Source organism: Coregonus lavaretus, assembly GCF_964263955.1.
Source record: "Coregonus lavaretus genome assembly, chromosome: 1".
Classification (NCBI taxonomy): domain Eukaryota; kingdom Metazoa; phylum Chordata; class Actinopteri; order Salmoniformes; family Salmonidae; genus Coregonus; species Coregonus lavaretus.
Window position 1 is genome coordinate 46,898,229 of NC_139988.1, and position 17,831 is coordinate 46,916,059.

The 17,831-nt window shown below is 40.8% G+C and overlaps 1 protein-coding gene across 4 annotated transcripts in view; it reads left to right on the top strand.

Annotated features, from left to right (window-relative positions):
• Nucleotides 1-17,414, top strand: part of LOC311131470 (calcium/calmodulin-dependent protein kinase type II subunit gamma-like) — a 119,532-nt gene extending 102,118 nt beyond the window's left edge. For all 4 annotated transcript variants that reach the window (XM_084164487.1, XM_084164484.1, XM_084164485.1 and 1 more), the window contains 4 exons: nt 3,649-3,724; nt 5,446-5,540; nt 11,269-11,518; nt 14,365-17,414. In XM_084164487.1, the coding sequence (XP_084020613.1) occupies nt 3,649-3,724; nt 5,446-5,540; nt 11,269-11,501 (404 nt within the window). In that variant the 3' untranslated portion in view covers nt 11,502-11,518; nt 14,365-17,414. The remainder of the gene's footprint in view (nt 1-3,648; nt 3,725-5,445; nt 5,541-11,268; nt 11,519-14,364) is intronic.
• The last annotated feature ends 417 nt before the right edge of the window (nt 17,415-17,831 follow it).

The following is a 17,831-nucleotide window of genomic DNA, read 5'->3' on the forward strand; positions in this document are numbered from 1 at the left end:
AGATAGAGTTCAATGTGTCAAATCGGAGGGCCTGTTGTCTGGACCTATGGCAGTCTCTATGGGGGTGCCACAGGGTTCAATTCTTGGGCCGACTCTTTTCTCTGTGTATATCAATGATGTCGCTCTTGCTGCTGGTGACTCTCAGATCCACCTCTACGCAGAAGACACCATTTTGTATACATCTGGCCCTTCATTGGACACTGTGTTAACAAACCTCCAAACGAGCTTCAATGCCATACAACACTCCTTCAGTAGCCTCCAACTGCTCTTAAACACTAGTAAAACTAAATGCATGCTCTTCAATCGAACGCTGCTGACACCCGCCCACCCGACTAGAATCACTACTCTCGACGGGTCTGACCTAGAGTATGTGGACAACTACAAATACCTAGGTGTCTGGTTAGACTGTAAACTCTCCTTCCAGACTCACATTAAGCATCTCCAATCCAAAGTTAAATCTAGAATCGGCTTCCTATTTCACAACAAAGCCTCCTTCACTCATGCTGCCAAACATGCCCTCGCAAAACTGACTATCCTACCGATCCTTGACTTCGGCGATGTCATTTACAAAATAGCCTCCAACACTCTACCCACCACTGTGACCTGTACGCTCTTGTTGGCTGGTCCTCACTACATATTCGTCGCCAAACCCACTGGCTCCAGGCCATCTATAAATCACTGCTAGGCAAATCCTGCCTTATCTTAGCTCATTGGTCACCATAGCAACACCCACCCGTAGTATGCGCTCCAGCAGGTACAGTGGGGAGAACAAGTATTTGATACACTGCCGATTTTGCAGGTTTTCCTACTTACAAAGCATGTAGAGGTCTGTAATTTTTATCATAGGTACACTTCAAATGTGAGAGACAGAATCTAAAACAAAAATCCAGAAAATCACATTGTATGATTTTTAAGTAATAATTTGCATTTTATTGCATGACATAAGTATTTGATACATCAGAAAAGCAGAACTTAATATTTGGTACAGAAACCTTTGTTTGCAATTACAGAGATCATACGTTTCCTGTAGGTCTTGACCAGGTTTGCACACACTGCAACAGGGATTTTGGCCCACTCCTCCATACAGACCTTCTCCAGATCCTTCAGGTTTCGGGGCTGTCGCTGGGCAATACGGACTTTCAGCTCCCTCCAAATATTTTCTATTGGGTTCAGGTCTGGAGACTGGCTAGGCCACTCCAGGACCTTGAGATGCTTCTTACGGAGCCACTCCTTAGTTGCCCTGGCTGTGTGTTTCGGGTCATTGTCATGCTGGAAGACCCAGCCACGACCCATCTTCAATGCTCTTACTGAGGGAAGGAGGTTGTTGGCCAAGATCTCGCGATACATGGCCCATCCATCCTCCCCTCAACACGGTGCAGTCGTCCTGTCCCCTTTGCAGAAAAGCATCCCCAAAGAATGATGTTTCCACCTCCATGCTTCACGGTTGGGATGGTGTTCTTGGGGTTGTACTCATCCTTCTTCTTCCTCCAAACACGGCGAGTTGAGTTTAGACCAAAAAGCTCTATTTTTGTCTCATCAGACCACATGACCTTCTTCCATTCCTCTTCTGGATCATCCAGATGGTCATTGGCAAACTTCAGACGGGCCTGGACATGCGCTGGCTTGAGCAGGGGGCCTTGTGTGCGCTGCAGGATTTTAATCCATGACGGCGTAGTGTGTTACTAATGGTTTTCTTTGAGACTGTGGTCCCAGCTCTCTTCAGGTCATTGACCAGGTCCTGCCGTGTAGTTCTGGGCTGATCCTTCACTTCCTCATGATCATTGATGCCCCACGAGGTGTGACCTTGCATGGAGCCCCAGACCTAGGGTGATTGACCGTCATCTTGAACTTCTTCCATTTTCTAATAATTGCGCCAACAGTTGTTGCCTTCTCACCAAGCTGCTTGCCTATTGCCCTGTAGCCCATCCCAGCCTTGTGCAGGTCTACAATTTTATCCCTGATGTCCTTACATAGCTCTCTGGTCTTGGCCAGTGTGGAGAGGTCGGAGTCTGTTTGATTGAGTGTGTGGACAGGTGTCTTTTATACAGGGAACGAGTTCAAACAGGTGCAGTGAATACAGGTAATGAGTGGAGAACAGGAGGGCTTCTTAAAGAAAAACTAACAGGTCTGTGAGAGCCGGAATTCTTACTGGTTGGTAGGTGATCAAATACTTATGTCATGCAATAAAATGCAAATTAATTACTTAAAAATCATACAATGTGATTTTCTGGATTTTAGTTTTAGATTCCGTCTCTCACAGTTGAAGTGTACCTATGATAAAAATTACAGACCTCTACATGCTTTGTAAGTAGGAAAACCTGCAAAATCGGCAGTGTATCAATTACTTGTTCTCCCCACTGTATATCTCACTGGTCATCCCCAAAGCCAACACCTCCTTTGGCCGCCATTCCTTCCAGTTCTCTGCTGCCAATGACTGGAACGAATTGCAAAAATCTCTGAAGCTGGAGACTCTTATCTCCCTCACTAACTTTAAGCATCAGTTGTCAGAGCACATTACCGATCACTGCACCTGTACACAGCCCATCTGAAATTAGCCCACCCAACTACCTCATCCCCATATTGTTATTTGTTTTTTTCATTTGCACCCCAGTATCTCTATTTGCACATCATCTCTTGCACATCTATCATTCCAGTGTTAATACTAATTGTAATTATTTTTGCACTATGGCCTATTTATTGCCTTACCTCCATAACTTGTTACATTTGAACACACTGTATATATATTTTCTGTTGTATTTTTAACTTTATGTTTTGTTTTACCCCATATGTAACTCTGTTGTTGTTTTTATCGCACTGCTTTGCTTTATCTTGGCCAGGTCGCAGTTGTAAATGAGAACTTGTTCTCAACTGGCCTACCTGGTTAAATAAATGTTAAATAAAATAATAATAAAGCCATGCTTGAGCTGCTTTTTGCTAGTTCATCATACCTGTGGGAATATGAACGGTACAAACGGAGGTGTGCTCGCAGTTTGTATATATAAGCTGTGTTGTGTGGGATTTCTCAACTTCAGTGGCAGGTTGTCTGGCGTAGTGGGCTATCTGTGTGTCTGCCACTTCTCGTGTGTTACGCTCCCAGATGACATTTCAGTGAGCCCAGTTGGGTTGTGTGTCACTTGTCTGTGTGGTTGAGGATTGACAGGAGTTGTATACATGATTGAGGTTTAGACCAGGAATTATAGAACACAAACATCAACACATCTGAAGTAACTTTGGAGAATTAGAACCTGTTTCTATGCACTTGAGGTTTAGGGAACTGAAACTGTTCAAAAACTCAAACATTGCCACATCCCTATTGGAAGGGAAAGAGCGCTGGACTGCAGCTAAGTTGGGGCCTGTTAAGGTAGTTTTCATGGGATTGGTGATCTCCTAAAGTCCCCTGTAGTGTTTCTTTAAACTGTGTACAACCAAACAACAATAGGCATTGATGACATTGAGAGTGCAAAGTCTCTGCACTCAGTACCATACAGGAAAGGGCTAGTGAGCTAGCTGAAGCATGGTGAGGGAGGGTGTCTGCATGCTGGCCTTTAAGTATTTGTGACCAGAGCACTCCTACGGTTTCTAATCCCATCTGGCCATCTCTTTCTCTCCTGCCATTTTTATTTCTCTCTATCGTTCTCTGGATTTCAGCTCGCAAACAAGAGATCATCAAGATTACTGAGCAGCTGATTGAGGCCATCAACAACGGAGACTTTGAGGCTTACACGTGAGTTTATAGATTGTGTGCATACATTTCATTACCTCCTGGTTTGAAAACAGAATAACCCCTAACCCTGCTGATTTCCCTCTTCGTTACTAGAGTAGTATGTGGTGTGTGAGAGGGTGGGAGGTGCTGATGATACAGTGCCTTCAGAAATTATTCATGCCCCTTGACTTATTCCACATTTTGTTGCGTTACAGCCTGAATTCAAAATGTATTAAATTGATTATTTTTTCTCACCCATCTAAACACATTACCCCATAATGACAAAGTGAAAACATGGTTTACATTTTTTGGGCAAATTTATTGAAAATGAAATACATTTACATAAGTATACACACCCCTGAGTCAATCAATACATGCTAGAATCACCTTTGGCAGCGATTACGGCTGTGAGTCTTTCTGGGTAAGAGCTTTGCACACCTGGATTGTACAATATTTGTACATTATTCTTTTTTAAATTCTTCAAGCTCTGTCAAGTTGGTTGTTGATCATTGCTAGACAGCCATTTTCAAGTCTAGCCATAGATTTTCAAGCCGATTTAAGTCAAAACTGTAACTAGGCCTCTCAGGAACATTTAATGTTGTCTTGGTAAGCAACTCCAGTGTATATTTGGCATTGTGTTTTAGGTTATTGTCCTGCTAAAAGGTGAATTTGTCTCCTAGTGTCTGCTGGAAAGCAGACTGAACCAGGTTTTCCTCTAGGATTGTGCCTGTGCTTAGCTCTATTCTATTAATTTTTTTATTTAAAAAAACTCCCTAGTCCTTGCTGATGACAAGCATACTCATAACATGATGCAGCCACCACCATTCTTGAAAATATGAAGAGTGGTGCTCATTGATGTGTTGTGTTGAATTTGCCCCAAACATAACACTTTGTATTCAGGCCATGAAGTTAATTTCTTTGCCACATTTTTCGCAGTTTTACTTTAGTGCCTTATTGCAAACAGGATGCATGTTTTGGAATATTTGTATTCTGTACAGGCTTCCTTCTTTTCACTCTGTCATTTAGGTTAGTATTGTGGAGTAACTACAATATTGTTGATCCATCCTCAATTTTCTCCTATCACAGCCATTAAACTCTGTAACTGTTTTAAAGTCACCATTGGCCTGATGATGAAATCCCTGAGCGGTTTCCTTCCTCTCCGGCAACTGAGTTAGGAAGGATGTCTGTATCTTTGTAGTGACTGGGTGTATTGATACGCCATCCAAAATGTAATTAATAACTTCACCTTGCTCAAAGGGATATTCACTGTCTGCTTTATTTTTTATTTTTACCCATCTACCAATAGGTGCCCTTCTTTGCGAGGCATTGGAAAACCTCCCTGGTCTTTGCGGTTGAATCTGTGTTTGAAATTCACTGCTCGACTGAGGGACCTTACAGATAATTGTATGTGTGGGGTACAGAGATGAGGTAGTCATTCAAATATCACTATTATTGCACACAGAGTGAGTCCATGCAACATATTATGTGATTTGTAAAGGACATTTTTTACTCTTGAACTTATTTCCGCTTGACTTAACAAAGGGGTTGAATACTTATGGACTCAAGACATTTCAGCTTTTCATTTTTAATTAATTGGTAAACATTTCTAAAAACACAATTCCACGTTGACATTATGGGGTATTGTGTGTAGGCCAGTGACACAAAATCTGTAACACAACAAAATGTAACAACAAAATGTGGAATACTTTGTAAAGGCACTGTATGTCTGATTTCCCTTCCAGGAGAATCTGTGACCCAGGGCTAACCTCGTTTGAACCCGAGGCTTTGGGAAACCTGGTGGAGGGCATGGACTTCCACAAATTCTACTTTGAGAACTGTGAGCATCTCTTATCAACAGGGAACTAAACATTGTAGTGTCATTCCACGAATAGTGCCTTTTGGGTAGTGTACTTTGGTCAAAAAGAACTAATTATTTCACCTAATTTTAACATTCTTTCATAAAGAGCACATGTTCAACTTCATAACAAACATATTTTCCCATCTCAAGTTAAATTAACAGCCCACTGGGCACAAATTGGTTCAATCAACGTTGCGTCAACGTAAATTGGCAACATATTGTGACGTGGAATCTACAGTGGGGAAAAAAAGTATTTAGTCAGCCACCAATTGTGCAAGTTCTCCCACTTAAAAAGATGAGAGAGGCCTGTAATTTTCATCATAGGTACTTGTCAACTATGACAGACAAATTGAGTAGAAAAAAATCCAGAAAATCACATTGTAGGATTTTTAATGAATTTATTTGCAAATTATGGTGGAAAATAAGTATTTGGTCACCTACAAACAAGCAAGATTTCTGGCTCTCACAGACCTGTAACTTCTTATTTAAGAGGCTCCTCTGTCCTCCACTTGTTACCTGTATTAATGGCACCTGTTTGAACTTGTTATCAGTATAAAAGACACCTGTCCACAACCTCAAACAGTCACACTCCAAACTCCACTATGGCCAAGACCAAAGAGCTGTCAAAGGACACCAGAAACACAATTGTAGACCTGCACCAGGCTGGGAAGACTGAATCTGCAATAGGTAAGCAGCTTGGTTTGAAGAAATCAACTGTGGGAGCAATTATTAGGAAATGGAAGACATACAAGACCACTGATAATCTCCCTCGATCTGGGGCTCCACGCAAGATCTCACCCCGTGGGGTCAAAATGATCACAAGAACGGTGAGCAAAAATCCCAGAACCACACGGGGGGACCTAGTGAATGACCTGCAGAGAGCTGGGACCAAAGTAACAAAGCCTACCATCAGTAACACACTACGCCGCCAGGGACTCAAATCCTGCAGTGCAAGACGTGTCCCCCTGCTTAAACCTGTACATGTCCAGGCCCGTCTGAAGTTTGCTAGTGTGCATTTGGATGATCTAGAAGAGGATTGGGAGAATGTCATATGGTCAGATGAAACCAAAATATAACTTTTTGGTAAAAACTCAACTCGTCGTGTTTGGAGGACAAAGAATGCTGAGTTGCATCCAAAGAACACCATACCTACTGTGAAGCATTGGGGTGGAAACATCATGCTTTGGGGCTTTTTCTGCAAAGGGACCAGGACGACTGATCCGTGTAAAGGAAAGAATGAATGGGGCCATGTATCGTGAGATTTTGAGTGAAAACCTCCTTCCATCAGCAAGGGCATTGAAGATGAAACGTGGCTGGGTCTTTCAGCGTGACAATGATCCCAAACACACCGCCCGGGCAACGAAGGAGTGGCTTCGTAAGAAGCATTTCAAGGTCCTGGAGTGGCCTAGCCAGTCTCCAGATCTCAACCCCATAGAAAATCTTTGGAGGGAGTTGAAAGTCCGTGTTGCCCAGCGACAGCCCCAAAACATCACTGCTCTAGAGGAGATCTGCATGAAGGAATGGGCCAAAATACCAGCAACAGTGTGTGAAAACCTTGTGAAGACTTACAGAAAACATTTAACCTGTGTCATTGCCAACAAAGGGTATATAACAAAGTATTGAGAAACTTTTGTTATTGACCAAATACTTATTTTCCACCATAATTTGCAAATAAATTCATAAAAAATCCTACAATGTGATTTTCTGGATTTTTTTATTCTCAATTTGTCTGTCATAGTTGACGTGTACCTATGATGAAAATTACAGGCCTCTCTCATCTTTTTAAGTGGGAGAACTTGCACAATTGGTGGCTGACTAAATATTTTTTTCCCCACTGTATGTGTAAAATACAGTGGATTTGCAAAAAGTCATCAACTGTTGTTTTGAGGGTGAAATTTCAACCACAGGATTATGTCATCATGGTAACCAATTTTCAACATAGACAATCCTTGTATAAAATATGTTGAATTTGTACCTTTTGAAACAATGTCAGATCTTCAACCTTATCTCTACTTATCTCTACTAGGGATGTAGTTCAGTTGGTAGAGCATGGCGTTTACAACGCCAGGGTTGTGCATTCGATTCCCACGGTGGGCCAGTATGAAAAATTAAATAAAAAGATAATGTAAGTCGCTCTGGATAAGAGCGTCTGCTAAATGACTAAAAATGTTTAAAAAAAAACAGAAAAAAACAATAGGCTGGGCAGCATCTCCTACTGGAGAATTGATCTATCTACAGCAGGTGTGTCAAACTCGTTCCATTGAGGGCCTAGTGTCTGCAGGTTTTTGGTTTCAATTAAGACCTAGACAACCAGGTGAGGGGAGTTCTTTACTAATTAGTGACCTTAATTCATCAATCAAGTACAAGGGAGGAGTGAAAACCTGCAGACACTCGGCCCTCCGTGGAATGAGTTTGACATGTGATCTACAGCTATCCCTTTGGTCTCCTATCCAGGGTTGTAACCAAGTCTAGCCCTGCTTAGCTTTGACTATTACCTATGTGCTATCGTGAGAATGATTGTTGAGCGATCTCCACTTAAAAACTAAATAGATTCACTTTTGCTATCGAAGTCATTCCAAAGGGTGGGCTCCTGAGTGGCGCAGTGGTCTAAGGCACTGCATCTCAGTGCTTGAGGCGTCACTACAGACCCCCTGGTTCGATTCCAGGCTGTATCACAACCGGCCGTGATTGGGAGTCCCATAGGGCGGCGTGCAATTGGCCCAGCGTCGTCCGGGTTTGGCCGGTGTAGGCCGTCATTGTAAATAAGAATTTGTTCTTAACTGACTTGCCTAGTTAAATAAAGGTTAAAAAATAAAAACTGAGCAACATGTTCATAATATGTTGGATTCACGTCGCCATTTCAACAAAATATCTAAGTTAAAGAATAGGACTAAATCAAATCAAACTTGATTAAAAGTTAATTTAAAGTTTGATCTGATTTGATTTAGTCGTATTTCTTTAACTTCGATTTTTGGTTGAGATGGAGAGGTGAATCCAACATACAGTATAAATTATTAATTTGTAGACAAACTGAAATTAAAGCCTGACTAAATCAGTGGCACAGATGGAACTATCCAAGGAGTAGATAATCTCCTTCAAATGTGGGTATTTTGTTGCATTGACAACCAAGCACAATTCAATATAACTTTCGCAATACAGTAAATAGCCTATTAACTTGTCAACCAGCTTTCGCTATACAGTAAATAGCCTATTAACTTGTCAACCAGTTAATAGATTATATGTTGGATTCATGTCTCCAACTCAACCAAAAATAAAAGTTAAAGAATAGGATTAGGCCAGTGGCTCAAATGGAAATATCAAAATCTCCATTAAATGTTGATATTTGGTTGCTTTGTAAAGTTAAGACTTTCTTACAAACTATTGTAACAGTATTTATTCAACCTTAAAAGGTAGGTAGCATACACGTAACCACATGTAACATATGGATTTGCATTAGTATACGCATCAAAAGTCCCAATGCAAAATTACACCTCACTGTTCTATTTTTGGAGTTATTACATAAAACCGATCAGAATTCTGAAGCCATGTCGGAAAATGTTTTTCCGGGGTGTGATGTCATATCGAGGACCCGGCAAGCCAGCATATTCCACATAATGTACACTCCAACGGAAATAACTTCAAATTAAACCAAATCATTTGCACTCATGACTACTGTTTTCAATTGAATTTTCAGCCAACTTACAAGCAAATACTTTTTGAATTTATTGTTACAAATCAACTTGCAAGGTTGCTAGCCAACTACTCTGCTAACGTTAGCCCTACCAGCCTGCTAACTTTATGTTAGCACTGAATGAGTCAGCGAGTTACTATCAACACCTAGCTTACAGCTACATTAAAGTAAACCAACATTTTGGAAATACATAATGCTATCTAACCAGTTATCAAAGAATGTTAGCTAAATGCAGTTATCTTAGCCAGCAAGATAGGCAGCCGGCTAACGTTAGCTATTTAGCCAACTAGCTATTAGCCGTGATAGCCTAGCTAACCACCACAGTTATGGTCGGCAAGCTAGAGCCCAACTACTGGAGACCAACTAGAACATAACTAACACAACACAACTAAACATAACCTAAGATTAAAAGCAAAGAGAGAGCAGACTTACAGAATGATGGTTGGGGCCCATCCGATGGTAAAACTTTAAAAATTGTGCAGCTTGAGCTAGCTACCGAGCTAGCATACGAACTCGTTAGCACAGAGTAGATCCTCCATATGACGTTGAGAAATAGTGCATTGTGGGTAGTTTAGAAGTTAGCCGGAAATAAGTTAATAAATATGTAATAACCCAAAAACATCACTATGTTTGTACTTATAGGTAACCAGATCGTGACTACAACTAAGTTACTAAGTCTTTGACCACACTGTGTTGTTACATTGGTGAGTAAAAACTCATGCTTCCTACCCTTTAAAATGAGTAACACATCCATGGCCACATTGAGGTTACTGTCTTTATAAATGTCTTCCTATGTAACAATAGAAAGCGTGCATGTTCAAGATAGCATGCGAAGGTTGCAGGTCTGTGGAGGTCTGTGCAGAATCTTGAATAACATTGATCACTTGCACCACTACTTTTAATGTAATCTCAACTACAATCCAGGTAATTTGATTGTGCTATTAGATGAAGCACAGTGATAACACATTAAGTTGTATAAATAAACAAAATATCTGACATTGTATTCCCATTTGAACTTTGTTGTGCTTTTAGATGGTTGAAAGTATAGTGATAAAACATTGGGAATTAAACAAACTTTTGGCTATCTTTTTGAGTGGGTGAATATAGGTTGTTATCTCATTGATCAACGCCTCAACCAAATATTACCCAATTGTCCACTTTGAAATTTCGTGGTGTGCCCAGTGGGAGCTTTGACTAACAGGGTTGAATATTTCATCTTAAATCAGGCTTTACTCCCCTTGTGACAGGGGGAATGTAAGCTTGTTGTGTGCAACAGGGAGGGGCAATTGAATGCAAGCTTAACAAAACATTTGAACTTGTTAAAATATTTCTAGCCTATCTATCTATGGGTAACAGGGTTGACGTGGTATGCTCGAAACGCTCAGTTTTCCACCACAAAAGACCAGAAAAACCAGCTCACCTGCTTTTACACTATGATTTGACTATTATATGTGATTATTTTTTGTATCATTTAAAAAGGGATTGTTTTACCATATTAAAACAAGAGTTCAGTTCATGTTACAGGGTTGACCTGAAACCTGACTAATGTAAATGAATTACTAATGAATAACTAGGGCTTTACAATGTTTGTGCAAACTTGGGATAGTCTTGGGGTTAAGTGGGTTAAAATCGTCCTAGAAGTTGTACAAAGATGACGTGAGACATGCCAAAATTATTTGAATGAAAACACACTGCTATTGGAATCTTTAACATGGTTTAGTGTAGTTAGAGCATAGATGTATGTGATCCAACTGTAAAATTTTGTGTTTTATCCAAATTTACGCACAATGTCTGAAAGACGTAAGGCACTATTCGTGGCTCGACCCTATTATTATGTTAATTGTTGTATACATATTTATTTATTTTTATATATGTTTTTACCAGGTAAGTCACTGAGCACGCTATTTTACGCTAAAGGACCTGGTAACCATCTTTCTCCATTGGAATCTAATCAAGGATGAAGTGCATGAAGCCAACACAAGTAGATGACTGAGTGTGTCCGTGTCTCCTATGTAGTGTTGAGTAAGAACAGTAAGCCGGTCCACACCACCATCCTTAATCCCCATGTGCACCTGATCGGGGAAGACGCGGCTTGCATCGCCTACATCCGCCTGACGCAGTACATCGACAGCCAGGGACGCCCGCGTTCCTGCCAGTCAGAGGAGACCCGCGTGTGGCACCGCCGCGACGCCAAGTGGCTCAACGTGCATTTTCACTGTTCAGGAGCGCCTGCCGCACCTCTCCAGTGAACCTTTACCAGACACAGGTACTGACTGCAGAGTTTTATTCTAGGTTCCGTCTACAGCTGAAGACGGAAGTTTACATACACCTTAGCCAAATACATTTAAACTCAGTTTTTCACAATTCCTGACATTTTATCCTAGTAAAAATTCCCTATCTTAGGTCAGTTAAGATCACCACTTTATTTTAAGAATGTGAAATGTCAGAATAATAGTAGAGAGAATTATTTATTTCAGCTTTTATTTATTTCATCACATTCCCAGTGGGTCAGAAGTTTACATATACTCAATTAGTAATTGGTAGCATTGCCTTTAAATTGTTTCACTTGGGTCAAATTTTTCGGGTAGCCTTCCACAAGCTTCCCACAATAAGTTGGGTGAATTTTGGCCCAATCCTGCTGACAGAGCTGGTGTAACTGAGTCAGGTTTGTAGGCCTCCTTGCTCGCACACGCTTTTTCAGTTCTGCCCACATATTTTCTATTGGATTGAGGTCAGGGCTTTGTTATGGCCACTCCAATACCTTGACTTTGTTGTCCTAAATACATTTTGCCACAACTTTGGAAGTATGCTTGGGGTCATTGTCGGGGTCATTGTCCATTTGGAAGACCCATTTGCGACCAAGCTTTAACTTCCTGACTGATGTCTTGAAATGTTGCTTCAATATATCCAGAAAATTTTCCTTCCTCATGATGCCATCTATTTTGTGAAGTGCACCAGTCCCTCCTGCAGCAAAGCACACCCACAGCATAATGCTGCCACCCCCGTGCTTCACGGTTGGGATGGTGTTCTTCGGCTTGCAAGCGTTCCCCTTTTTCCTCCAAACATAACGATGGTCAGTATGGCCAAACAGTTGTATTTTTGTTTCATCAGACCAGAGGACATTTCTCCAAAAGTATGATCTTTGTCCCCATGTGCAGTTGCAAACCGTAGTCTGTCTTTTTTATGGCGGTTTTGGAGCAGTGGCTTCTTCCTTGCTGAGCGGCCTTTCAGGTTATGTCGATATAGGACTCGTTTTACTGTGGATATAGATACTTTTGTACCTGTTTCCTCCAGCATCTTCACAAGGTCATTTGCTGTTGTTCTGGGATTGATTTGCACTTTTTGCACCAAAGTACGTTCATCTCTAGGAAACAGAACGTGTCTCCTTCCTGAGCGGTACGACGGCTGCATGGTCCCATGGTGTTTATACTTGCGTACTATTGTTTGTACAGATGAACGTGGTACCTTCAGTCATTTGGAAATTGCTCCCAAGGATGAACCAGACTTGTGGAGGTCTACAAAATTGGTGTTCTGAGGTCTTGGATGATTTCTTTTGATTTTCCCATGATGTCAAGCAAAGAGGCACTGAGTTTGAAGGTAGGCCTTGAAATACATCCACAGGTACACCTCCAATTTACTCAAATGATGTCAATTAGCCTATCAGAAGTTTCTAAAGCCATGACATCATTTTCTGGAATTTTCCAAGCTGTTTAAAGGCACAGTCAACTTAGTGTATGTAAACTTCTGACCCACTGGAATTGTGATACAGTGAAATAATCTGTCTGTAAACAATTGTTGGAAAAATTAGTTGTGTCATGCACAAAGTAGATGTCCTAACTGACTTGCCAAAACTATAGTTTGTTAACAAGACATTTGTGGAGTGGTTGAAAAACAAGTTTTATTGACTCCAACTGAAGTTTATGTAAACTTCCGACTTCAACTGTACATGTGTGCCCTCCCTCACATACATGTACTAAAGTGCTGATACATACTGTATCTTTTTGTTTATGTAAAAAAAACTCCCCAAGCCAAACCGTCATACCATAACGGTACACAGCCTACATATTGTCACCATATTACCCTTATAGTCAACAAACTAGAACTAATGAGTTAGTAAACCCACAATCAAATCCATGTGTACAATCACGCAGTACAGGGTACAGTTTAGCAGTTACACAGGCGGACCCCGATGGCAATGAATTAATAAAACCGAAAGCTTACCTTGACTTGGAAGAATTGCAGTGTTGGATAGCCTTAGCCAGCTAGCTAACATAAATAGCATTCCTCTCGGTTTGAGTCAGGTTGTTCAGTAGGCTAAATTAGCTGCATTAGCTTTAAAAAATACAACGAAATATAACTAGCTCTCTCAATCTCTGTTGCTCTCCTTAGTTTTTGAAGAAATTAATTTTGGTCAAAATTATTGTCTTTTCTTTGAGTCAATTACTCACCACATTTTATGCACTTTAGTGCTAACTAGCTGTAGCTTATGCTTTCAGTGCTAGATTCATTCTCTGATCCTTTAATTGGATGGACAACATAATAATAATAATATGCCATTTAGCAGACGCTTTTATCCAAAGCGACTTACAGTCATGCGTGCATACATTTTTATTTTGTGTGTATGGGTGGTCCCGGGGATCGAACCCACTACCTTGGTGTTACAAGCGCCGTGCTCTACCAGCTGAGCTACTGCAAGAGCTCTGATAGGTCGTCATAATTACTGTGTAAGTCTATGGAAGGGGTTGTAAACCATGAGCCCCCTAGGTTTTGTATTGAAGTCAATGTAGCCAGAAGAGGTCGGAAAATAGCTGTCCTCCGGCTACACCATGGTGCTACCCTAGAGGGTGCTGTTGAGGCTACTGTAGACCATTGCAAAACAGTGATTTTGTGACATTTATCTAAAAAATATAACTTTTTAAATGTTTCAATATAAAAAATTAAAAATGAAATTCACTGAGTAGGATGGTCCTCCTCTCCTCCTCTGAGGAGCCTCACTGCTGTATATAAACCTATTATAGTGATGTAAACTCAGGAGTAGTTTGGAGATTTACACACTCTTGACAGGCTGTCCTGTGCCCTCCCCACCACTCTGCTCTCTCTCTCTTTCCTCAGCTTTGCCTGAATTCTGAAGCCGATTGGAACATTTCTTCTCAGCGGTTGGATTGGCGCCAGGAGCCCGGCCAGAAGAGAACGCTTGAAGTTTACAATCCAAGGGGAAAAAAGAAAACAAAATAAAATATTTAAAAGCCGACCGACAACACCACCATAACCAATCCAGTCCAACCCTAGCTAGATGTTGGGGGCCGGCTGGGGCCGAGGCCCTCCCCTCCGGACGGTGCATGCTTCTGACGCCCAAAGAGCTATCTTGTCCTTTTTCCATGGATCCATATTTTTTGCCCATTGTTTGGAAAGGTGTTTAAAGTATTAACATATGTACAAAAAATATGAAATTATAAAAAAACATCACATTTAATCAACAGGTATGGGGGTTAAAATGATTAAAGAAAATAAATACGCATTTTCTAAAAACATAAATAAAATAAAAGGAGCACACACCCTAATATTAGTGGTGGTTGTTTTTTTGTTTTGTTTCACAATTAATCTAGTTTTCTTTCTTTTTTTGGATGCAAACAAATGCTAGGAGGGAAAATGTAAGAAAAAAACTCAATTATGTTACTTAGTATTAGAATTAAGAACACCAAAGTGTAGACTTTAGGACTCTTTTCTTTAAATACATTGTTTTAATGTAGATGTATGTTTTTTTGGGTCAGGTGGGTTTCAGAAGGGACAGTGTTTTAGTATTCTGATGTGTTATTATGGAACTCTTCATTTTTATCCCCATAATTATGCTTTATTTGAAAGTATTTTGTGTTTGAAGAGGATCATTTTTAAATGGGGGCTTTATTTAATAGAGTAATGTATACATAGATATTTATAAGGCGAAAGGGGAAAGACGCTTTACTTTCAGAGTTTGGGGAATGGATGTGTGTGTGAGTATGTGTGAGAGTGAAGGTGTGTTCTCCTGTCCCTATAGCTCCCTTTTCAGGCTCTTTTGCGGTTTGAGATCCCCTGTGTATATACACACACACTCTCACACATACGCACGCTCACACAAGGCCCAAACTCCAGGCCCCTGTGCTGTGCCCTTTGGGTCTATAAACCAGCCTGCTCATCCAGCTTCAGCCACAATCTCCTGACCAGCACAACCTGAAGTTGCAGAACACTACCATCGGTTTTCAGTGCTGAGTTTGCCATCTTCCTTTTGGCCTCTAGAGGGCACATGACACAATCAGTCAAGCCTACTGCTACTATTCTGACAGAGGCCCCAACCCACAAACTCTGAAAGCTCGGACACCTCTCCCTCATATCGTTTTCTACTATGATTTGAGCATGTTTGATCAAATTTCTTTTTTTGGGGGGGGGGATCTAAAATGGCCTGTACTGTTTTGCACATACATTTGAGACTAAATGCTGTTCTGTTCACTCCCCAGGTGAACGTTTCTGCAACTTCAGGTTAAGCTCACCCACTCCTGGGGTCTCTACCTGTGTTTCTATAGCGAGTGACCCTGTTAATCAGCTGTCTATATATTAGCGCCACTCAGTGTGACGATGATGTCAACTTTTGCCTATCTCTTGTTCTGGTCTCCGTCCTGTTCTCGAACATTGTATATTGTCTGTCTTCGCTTGCCGTACCTCTCTTTAAAATCATGTGAAAATGAGAATGCAGTAAAGTGGGGTGCTGAGTTGGCCCGTGGCTGGCGGTGGCATGTCAGACCTCTGGCTGGGCATAGGATTGGATGGGACGGGAAGTGGAGGCTGGGTGCTCGGCAGCCACGCTGAAGGCAATCAATGGATTGGTCCCTTTGTCACGGTTTCTGTTGTAACTGTTCTAGATGTTAGTGTTCTTACTGTTGGTATTATTATGAGTAATCTGAGTTGTTTCTTTTGAGATTGGAGCTGTAAATATGGAGAGGCAGTTGAGGTCGGGGATGGGGCTCAAGCTGCTAGCCAATCACACACCCCACACACACAATGCCACAATACACATATATGGAATCAACGCACACACATACAGTGTACTCCCAATGCAAATTATATTTGAATATATATGGACACAGACAAAAAAACAATCTCACTTTAAAAAACATATCTTTGTGATGATGGAAACTTGTGTGTGACTTTGTACCGTCAGCGGGGCGAAGCTTGCCGTTTACCCCTTCACTTCTGTGCTAAGCAGCTCCATAGTACTTGTGTACCATTGAATGTGTCGAAGGCCGGGCACTGAAAAAACAACAACCTACCGATGAGATATCAAAAATTATATCAAAACATGTTGAATGAAACATGTTAAAACAAAACTTGTGTGCTGTGTTTTTACCATGAGTAACGTGGCCCCGCCCACCCTACTGCTTGTGCTGCTGGGTGTTGTGACATATCTGCCATGAGACTGTGTTCCCCTTTGCACCATGATGCGATGTATACAATACTGAACTATGTGATGTTTTTTGGATCCGAGTAGTTTTCCTGACTGTGCGCTGTGGGCATTGGCCTCTCTCTCTCCCACCGGGCCTGATGCTTCCATTCATTGTGTGTTCACACAGCCATGGGAATGTTCATGTGAAAGAGTACAACCATGCAGTGTACTTCAACTCTTAAAAATAATTCAAAGGGAAGAAGAGGAGATAAATAGTAGTTACTGAGGTAAGGACAGTTAACCTTAGATGATACTATACCTAACTGGCCAGCAGGACAGGGAGAGAGCCTTGATATACTTACAAACTAATACTGAAAAATAAATATTAAAAGACTTTAATAAAAATATATATGCAGTTTTACAAGAGGAAGAAATATGCATGTCTACTTTCTGGTAATATTTTTTACTGTCTGTGTTTACTTGATTAAGAAATGGAAATCTATATATGTTACTTGCATCTTCAAGGTCAATGAAAATGGCTCCGTCTCAAATATTGAAATTAAGTGATGTATCACGTTTTTAAAAACTACAAAAAAAAGCCTTAGCTTGGTATGTTTCCCTTTATTTGTAAATGTACTGCATTGTAACCATATAGTAAGGGGCTACATATGACTATACTCGGAGTTGTCATTTGGATGCTGGATTTTTGCATGACCATACAATAAAGAACATCATTACTTTAAAACTATCAAGTGTTTGTTTGAATGTTAGTAGATCATCATAGCTTTGTTATTATTTAAACAAGAAACATTGAATAAAAATAACATTTCAACATAAGTTGTGTCCTGTTTCTCATTTTCTTGTGAGTGTGTGCTAGTCCATCCTTCTAGGATCTAAATGTTGCATCTTGTGTGTGTCAATAAATTACAGTTGCGTACATGACTTATTTCATATATTTTGGGTGCGTATATTTCATTATTCTGCTTGTTCATTCTAGCCTGTCTGACTAATCCCTGGGAGTCTATCCAGCTAAGGGACTTCAGAGATTGAGGTCAAGTCCCTTGTTAACACAACACTGTGATTAATGAACATGATCTGCCCATTTAACAGGTTTCCACTGATTCGTCGTGCTAGTGAGAGGATGATTAGATAGACATGTGAGATA